The 9,046-nt window shown below is 41.5% G+C and overlaps 1 protein-coding gene and 1 pseudogene across 3 annotated transcripts in view; both read left to right on the top strand.

Annotated features, from left to right (window-relative positions):
- The window catches only part of TRMT9B (tRNA methyltransferase 9B (putative)), a 47,265-nt gene that overhangs the window by 29,970 nt on the left and 8,249 nt on the right, over positions 1 to 9,046 (top strand). The window contains exons 3-4 of one of the 3 annotated variants that reach the window (XM_023517790.1): positions 2,092 to 2,289; positions 7,132 to 7,286. In XM_023517790.1, the coding sequence (XP_023373558.1) occupies positions 7,133 to 7,286 (154 nt within the window). In that variant the 5' untranslated portion in view covers positions 2,092 to 2,289; position 7,132. Of the gene's footprint in view, positions 1 to 2,091; positions 2,290 to 6,640; positions 7,287 to 9,046 lie in introns of those variants that run through there. The other 2 variants (XM_003797677.3, XM_023517789.1) reach the window with 2 other exon arrangements.
- Positions 1,182 to 1,696, top strand: LOC100966283 (annotated as a pseudogene).

The following is a 9,046-nucleotide window of genomic DNA, read 5'->3' as shown; positions in this document are numbered from 1 at the left end:
AGAGAAGGTTTGAAGCATTATACTCATTTGAGAAAAGGTTTGAAGTTGGATTTAAACTTTTGCCTAAGAATACAGCTTCCCATTTGTTTGAAAAGAGGAGACATGTGTTTCTCTCAGGGGTAAAGAGAAATTCGCTCAGAGCTGAGCGAATAAGAGGATGCAATCAGAATTCGACTCTTTCTAGACAGAGACTACGCTCTTCTATCTTGGCCCAGCAGCCTCTTGGAGAAGATGATATGATTCACACATTTTAGACAGAAACAAATTGGGATCCTAATTTAGGAAAATTAAAGGAAGTCAGTTATATGTGTAGGTGTTTAAGGAGTGTGATTTAGATACAGAAAAGCCCAAGCAGCTCACATATGTCCTCGGAACCATCTGTACTTCTTCTCATTGGCTATTCTCCTTGGCATTGAAGACTCTGCCTTTAGCACCAGGGGCACAAGCACCTTTGGCACTAGTGCCTGAAGGAAAGGCGTACAGACAGCCCAGTTGGCTGATGGCAGTAAACTGACTGGGCAGACCTGGAAGGGTAAATCCAAGTGGAAGGCCGTCAGCTTCGGACCTGACACAGGGAATCAGTCAACGAACATCATGTCCTTTATGCAGCTCTGAGGCTGCAGAGGAAAGATGACCCGCTGTGACTGGCAGTTCATCCAAAATCCTTCGAAAGACATCAGCTTCTGTGGCTCCCGGTGACGTAGATGATCTACCTACATATAACCAACAGATGACTGGGGTTAAAATGGAGATGCAAATTCTGAAGACCAGAGAGGGGTTTGCCGAAGTACAAGACTCCTCCAGATCAGTGACTCTTAAATAGGGACCAAGGCTGGGGAGGAAGTCAGGGGGGTGTTGGGAGAAGCCATAAGCCCCTCGCCCTGCCATCCTGAGAATCACCAGTTGCAATCTGTGACTTAGGTTGAGGTCCAGTCACCCCATCTGCGGATAAATGATTAGAGCCCCAGGTATTTTAGGGTGGGCCTCTCCTCTCATGCCAGGTATCACTCAGAAGCTCACTCCGTACCCCAAGATTTCTGTATTACAAAGTGCCTTTTGGTATACAAGGTGCATTATTTTATTTATTTAGGAACTGAGAGCATTTTAATGGGTTTCAGGACAAACTCATTCTGGGAAATGAAAAAAAAATAATGTGAGCAATGAAGATTAACTGGGGCCGCTTGTCAGAGCAACGAGGAAAGAGCTGATAATATGAGCAAATATTGAGAAGTCCAGTTGTCCCGGAAAGATTCCATACCATTTAGTAACATTGGAAGGAAGTGACTTGAGAGCACAGCCAACCACCATGAGCCTCCTCAGCAAGCCCAAGAGTGAGATGACCCCAGGGTAGCTACAGAAGCTGGAGGAAGAAGAATTTAACACGAGTCTACTCTGTGCTCACACAGTCAGTCAAGAACAACACCCCGGTGCTTATTAATTGCCGCAATAACAAGAAACTCCTGGCCTGGGTTAAGGCCTTTGATAGACACTGCAACATGGTGCTGTAGAACGTGAAGGAGATGTGGACTGAGATCTCCAAAAGTGGCAAGGGTAAGAAGAAGTCCAAGCCAGTCCACAAAGACTGCTCTATCTCCAAGATGTTCCTGCATGGGGACTCAGTCATTGGGGTCCTGCGGAACCCACTTATTGCTGGCAAATAGGGCCCTCTTCCCCACTGACAGCTTGCTCTCCCATCCTGTGAAGGCCTGCTCTTTGTGATGGGAGTAACAAAGCCCTGTGGTTTTGTTTCTAAAAAAAAAAAATTTGGTAACACTGTCTTACACAGTTAGTATATATTTAAGCCCCTGGATTCAGAGTGGACTTTCCAATGCTTGCAGTTTTTCCAGGAACGAGATGCAATCATTCGATTTAATTTGGGGAGAAAGTACTGTCCTGTTTCGCAGAAAGCTTAGGAATTGATTTATAAACTGCTGTTGCCATTCTGGCACACTCCACATATTCAGGGTTCTTTGGAATTCCTACCTCTTCGGGTAATGCAGGCACGGGCCAAGAGGTCAACCCGGGCTGTAGCTGGGGCAATCCTTTTTTATTATGTGAAGTGACATTTAGTATTTGTCTTCTTCCTAACAGGGCCTGTGTTCCTTTCGGAGACGCACACAAGTGGTTCATCATGTGAAGGACCTGGATATTTGATTTCATGTCTACAAGTTTTCATTTACGTTACACACTGAGAAATTTATGAGAAACAACTGTCACTCTCTGGGGGTGGAGGCTGCCACGATCCACAAAGACAAGAGGTAATTTCCCTGTGATCTCAGGATGACTCAGGTTAGTAGCTTTCAGCTGTCACCACCACTCACATAAAAGGAGGGTTTCCTGGGTGCATATTTGGCAAACCGAATTAGTTCCAATTCCTATAATTATAAATTTCTGATGTGACATAAAGTAAGTTAGGGTTTATTTTTGTACTAGATAGAAAAACGTATTTGAAGACAGCTGTAAATAAAAATTATGGGAATACATTTCGTATTTTTTAGAAAGAAAAATACTTTTCTAGGACTTAAACATTTCTAAATGATAGTTTTTATGTATAAATTTTTTAAATATAATTTGTCCTATAGATTAATATGTAGATATTAAGTTTGAGGTGTCATGTATCAAAAGGTTTTCAAAAAGCTATATATTTTATAATGAGGTCTTTTTTATAATATAGTCAAAACCTTTTAACAGTTCTGACCAACTTGTATCTTCATTTTAGAAAACAGTTTAAGAATGCTTTGAAATGTAAGGCAGAATGTTATGCTGTGTCTTCTATAAAACACAGTATTTATGACAGGAGAACAACTTACAATATTTCTATTTATTTTTAGTTACAAAAAAGTGACTCTTGTATGCCTAGGGTGTGTCTATAAAATAAACCAACCTCTGCTGTGGCAGGAAATCGTGAAACACAAAACAGAACTTGGAAAGCTTAGTCTTTATTTTCTGCAGGTGCCTACTGGCCACGCAGTGGTGGATTTAGGATTTTTGACCCAACACTTGGGAGAGCTAAAGAAATATGTACCTGTGTACATATGCACAGGTAAAAGGTCATCTCTCTGCAAGTGACCTTACACACACACATATATGTAAATAATTTTTTTCATATATATACACACATAATGTATATATATAGGCTGGACTTAGTGGCTTGCACCTGTAATCCTAACAGTTTAGGAGACCGAGGCAGGAGGATCCTTTGAGCTCGGGAATTTGAGACCTCTCCTCTCTATAAATTAATAATTAAAAGATATACACATAAATACACAAATATATATACAAATATATATATTTGATCTTTTCAAGTATATAATATATAAATACATGTATTTGTATATGTATTTGTTATATATGTTTATATTTAATATATAAATACATATATTTATATATGTATATATTATACATGTATATTTGATCTTTTCTAGAGAAGATCAAATTATTTCAGTTCCTGCCTTCCAAGAATTAATAACCAGTTAGGAATATATACGGAGTTGAGAGTTCAAGATGGTATCAGACGAAATGCCTTCACAGTGATGGATAGTAAATTTGCAATGTACAGAAATATTGGGAGTTTACTTTTATCTGTAGTTAGCCATAAAGCCTTCATGCAGGAGGAAGAAGCTGTGATAGGCTTTGAATCTCAGGTAAGATTTTTGCAGGAGGGTGTTGCACATGAGAGAAAACAACCCATTGGCTTCAGCAAAACACTGAACAAACGAATATGTACCAGGGCCATGGGGATGAAGTGAGTCAATGCCTTGGGGTGAAGCTGAGAGTTCCAGTGACTGTAGTTTTGATACATGGAACAGGAAATGTGGAGCCGGCCAAGCAGAGCAAAGCGTCGTCTGTGTTTACAGCTGCTCCCCTTGGTTCACATCACCAGCTGGGCTGTCAGATCAGGGCGGCATTAGGTTCAAATAGGAACAAACCCTATTGGGAAGGTTCAAAACTGCTTATGGGAGGGATCTAGGTTGCACACTTCTTAGGAGAATCTAATCCTTCTCCACTGTGGTCCATGGAATAACTGTCTTCCATGAAATCAGTCCCTGGTGCTGAAAAGGTTGGGGACTGCTGCTTTCACAATTTCTGTTCCCACCCGTTTATCGAGATCAGTAATCCTCATAGATCATTAGAGTTGTCCTATTTGGATGCTGTTGCTGATATAATACATCCTTGTTTTCACTTCGAATTATTGGGCAAAGCTGTTCAATGCCTAATATGCTCAGGAACCTAAGGTAGACAAGATGACTTTCGTTCGTCACACTGATGAGTTACTTGCCTGCTCCCGCAACTAAAAATGGCATCTTTCACGAGAGCAGATGAACTCCATTCTACACTGGTTTGTGGCGAATCCAGCATGGAGTTTTTAAAATGTCGTGTTGGACAGCCCCAATTCTACCGATCAATTTTCACAGCAGCTTTGTATTTCATAGCCTTTAAAGGTAACTGCAAAATACCAGAAAAACAAAACTGATTCATATTGCTTACACATTTAAAAATAGCTATCTGTAAGGTTACTTGTGTATGGCAGAGGCCAGGTAATTTGAGGAAGAACTTAGCGAAAGTTCTCCAAGGGGTGATGTTCAGACCCTACGAATGCTGGGCTTGAAATCGGAGCCACTCTCCAACTGCAGATTGGCAAAACCTGTCAGTCGCCACTTCACATTTGCAAGTTCAATAAAGTAAAATTTATGTGTTCCAATGTTCTCAGAATCATAATGCCCAAATTGATTCCTTGAGGAGGAGGGAATCTAAATAGACTGAAATCTACTGGGATTTTGATAAAAGAAAAAGCACTGACTGTTTCAGTTTTTCTTCTAGCGTGGGAAGTTATAGCCATATGTTTACTTGGTAAATTCCAGTTGAAGGTGCAATATAAGCTGTTTCAGTTTGGGTGGAAGTTTGGTCAGACGTCACAAATGAGATTCTTACTCTGTTAGGAGTTTGCTGGGATTTTCTTTTTCTCTTTCTTTTTTTTTTTTCCTGCAGGGGCTGTGGCAGGGCCATTCTGATTAAAGACACCCTATTGCATTTTAAGAGTAAATCCTGAACAGCTCTTTCTTGCAGTGGAAGGAATGGTGGCATTAGAACACCGTCATTTAGTGATACCTGTAGTAATAATTGTTTGAAGGGAGAATCATCAGTGGATGCTAAAACTTGTGGGTGAGCACATACGAAACAGAATATTTCTTATAGTCTAAAAGTATCTCTCCACAAGGTATTTCTTAAATCCAAAAGAGGAAGAAGGTTCTGTGCAGGGAGATGTCCTCAGAGACACCATCTGATTCAGGGGCTTCCTAATTCCCAGGGAGGGGCTGGGGATGGGAGGAGAGTCTCTTCTCTCTAGTTACATTGCCGCCATCTGTAAGCTTTTAGGGATCGAGCCCTTCAATCCCACACAGCCTTGGGTGGAAACAGTCACTCGTTATGCTAACCAAAGCCAGCATTCCCCTTGACTCAAGAGTCAGAGTCCATTCTGGTTATGTTTGATCATTTGTTAAACGTTTGGTGTGTCCTAAGTGCTGGGGATTCAACATTCAATAAGATAACGTTTTGCTCTGTTTTAAGTAGGGTTTGCGCTCCCATAGGAATCAAATGCCAGCACTGATCTAACCCGAGGCAAAGCACAGGTGGTGATGTGAGCAGTGGGGAGCGGCTGTAAACACAGATGAAGCTTCACTCGGTGGCCCCACTCTCCACTGTGCAGCCTCACAGGCCACAGTACCAGTCTCTGGTGTGTAACTTGGGTACCACAGACCCCTAGAGTCTTCCAGCCAGTGCAAGTGACAAATATCTAAACACAGTTACAGAACTTCATGCTGTCAAGCAGAGGTGTGCATGGGACACAGAGGAGGACAGGGCAGGGCTGAGCTGATAGGTACCAGTAGGAGCAAATGGTCTCTTACATGATTAAAAATACCTTCATATTGGATGGTAAAAGCTCCCATCTGAGCCCCTGAGCACTTCCCTGAGACACTGTTCAGTCATGTGCCAAGATAGAATAATTAAAGAATTAAGCCTGAAACAGCAGGTGCCTCCAGGAGCTGCTCTGGTGACTTTCTCCTTTCTGTCCTATTGCCCTAGCTGCATAGAGGCAGGGAGGGCTTCCTGGAGGAGGTGATTCCCTGGCCAAGAATGACTGTAAGTCAGCCAGGGAAAGCACAGAGTCTGTTCAGGCCCCTGATGACAGAGACTGTGTCAGTTCTGAGAAACTGTGGCTCATTGAGTATTATGAGACCAGTTGACACTGGGGCCACATCACAAAGGGCCTTTTGCACCTTCCTATGCCAATTGAACTTGATCAAATACACCATGAAATGCCCTTGGAGAAGTCTAAGATAAGAAGCAACACCATCCATCAGACATATATTCTAAAAAGTAGTTATAATTGAAGTTGGGAAAAGCATTGAATGGCCAGAAAAACTGGTTGCAGGGTGTTGAAATAATTCAGGCAAGATATGAACACCTTTACTAAAATAAAAGCAGTCATGTTATAGAGAAATGGTTGGAATCCAAAGACATTAAAAATGTACTACTAAGGGCAGCACCTGTGGCTCAAAGGAGTAGGTTGCTGGCCCCTATGCCGGAGGTGGCAGGTTCGAACCCAGCCCTGGCCAAAAACTGCAAAAAAAAAAAAAGAAAGAAAGAAAAAAGTAGAATTAATAGGGTTTTGGTGAGCTACTATTATAAAATTGTAAAATCTATTTAGTGTCAGGTAGAATATCTGATGCTAAAATGAGCATAATCTCAATATATCCTAATCTTGCCATATTAAACATTTGGCAGATTCAAATGAGCAGAGTCTTATCCAAAGTGAACCATTTGGTACGAATTCTGACTCTGCTTCCAAAATTAAGAAATGACTTTGCACAGTAACCTACAATGATTAGCTCATCCCCAAACCCGTTGTTTTCCTGAAAATTAGGTAAAAAAGCAAGCATCTGCTGGTCTTTTTCGTGACTCCGATGAGATTACAGTGAAGGTTTTGTTCTCTGCAGCTTGTTTGAAAGTGTAAGAACAGCACAACTGTCACAGGTGTATGTCTCCAAGTTTGGGAAATCTGGGTCCTCCTTCATATGTCTTGGGGACATGCGCTGACCTGCGTCCCCTGGGTTGGTCCTGTTTCCCCAGGATGGAGCATGAAGCTGCCCAGCTGGAGAAGCAGCACGTCCACCACGTGTATGAGAGCACCGCTCCCTACTTCAGCGACCTGCAGAGCAAAGCTTGGCCTCGAGTCCGCCAGTTCCTCCAGGGACAGAAGCCAGGCAGCCTCATCGCCGACATAGGTAACCCAGTGGTGTGCCACATGGCATGAGATGTGTTTCACCCTCCTTTCCTTTCCAGATTCATTTTTTTATTTGGGTTCTAACAAGAAAGCTGAAATTGTGTCCCGGGCCTGCCAGCACCTGGTGTATTGGCTGCATAGCAGAATACACGGAGTCAAGTTAGCAACTTCCTCTCCCCGGAGAAGACATTGACTAAAGGCTTCAAAGCTTCAGTTACGTGGGGGGGAATAAGTTCAAAAGAAAAAACTTTTAAGAAAAGAAAAATACCATCAATCCAAAAGAAAAATGGTAGAAGGATCCATGAACAAATGATTCAAAAAAGGAACAGAACACAAATTGCATGAAAATACTGATATGTAATCTACTCACATGGTTCAGTAACAAAGGTACAAAAAGATGATACTGCACAATGTCCTCTCTTCCCAGTCTCCTGGCACCAAGCAACCCACGCTAGAGGCAACCAGTGCTCTAAGCTTCTTGTGTGATCATCTCAAGCTACCTGATGTAAATAGGAGCATATTTGTGCCTGTGGGTGGATTCCCCTTTTTTGATTACACAAATGGTTTCATGCTTTAACAACAATTACCTATTTAGCTTTTGTTACTTTTAATATACTGTGAAGATTGTTCAGTATTTGTGTTTATAGGGATGCTTAGGTTTAATCCGCCTAGCATTATATCCCAATCTTGCCATATTAACAGAGAATGCAAGGTCAGACCCCTAAGCTCTTGCACTCACCTTAGAAAAAGTTCTTCATACTTCATTGCTGAGTATCACTATCTCACTTTCAGAGTACTCCCTTTGGCCATCTGGTGATCATACTGATACTCAGCAATGAGGTATGTGGCACTTTTTCTACGATAAGTTTGCGAAGTTAATTGTCTGACCTCATATAGGCCATCTGTTGCATTTTGCTACTTCAAATTGCGGAACAAATAATATTCTTTAAATACCTCTGTGCAGATCAACACTTACATCTGTAGTAAACAGCTTGTTGCCAATTTGCATCTTTTAAATTTTGTGCAGTTTACATTTTTTATTATTCAACAAATGGTCATATTTTGATTCTAAGATGAAAGATGTGTTTGTCAATGAAATTGAAATCAAAGAAGAAATAAGTGAAAAGGGCAGAAAAAGGTTCAAAGGAACGAAAAGAAAAGACAGTGTGATGACCTGATTTCCTCCAAAAGGAAACTTTTTTTTTTTTTTCAGTTTGGCCGAGGCTGGGTTTGAACCTGCCACCTCTGGTATATGGGGCTGGCACCCTACTCCTTGAGCCACAGGCGCCTCCCGAAAAGGAAACATGTTTTATTTCTAGGTTTTCTACTTAGCTAGAATCCTCCACTGTTTATTTTGCAGGTTCATCTGATTGGCTATTAGATCAGCAACTTACAATTAATGACTATAAAACATCACATAAGTGAAAAAAAAAATCCAGAGGTAATCAGGTTTCCGCTGCCCAGGTAGGATTTCTCTGGGAAATTTCACTAGTGGTGAAACTTTTAGTTAACTGAAATTCTGTTAACCATATAACTCCATGCCCCAATTAAGCTGATTTGCTGGGGTGGTGGGTGATAAAGGATCTTGGATGGAGTAAGAACTTCAGTGATTTGAAGACATCAAAAATGACAGAGTACTGTCAGGAAATGCCGTGACCTGTGCACTTACCATGTTACCCTTTCCTGAAATGGGCTCAGGCAACTTCAGTCCTTTAGATGGGACATAAAGGCCATTCTGTGGTTTGAAATCTTTGCTTGAAT

This window comes from Otolemur garnettii, unplaced genomic scaffold (genome assembly GCF_000181295.1).
Source record: "Otolemur garnettii isolate 467f Iridium unplaced genomic scaffold, OtoGar3 scaffold00121, whole genome shotgun sequence".
Taxonomy (NCBI): Eukaryota; Metazoa; Chordata; class Mammalia; order Primates; family Galagidae; genus Otolemur; species Otolemur garnettii.
The sequence above is the reverse complement of the archived record's forward strand: the minus strand, read 5'-3'. Positions and strand labels throughout refer to the sequence as shown.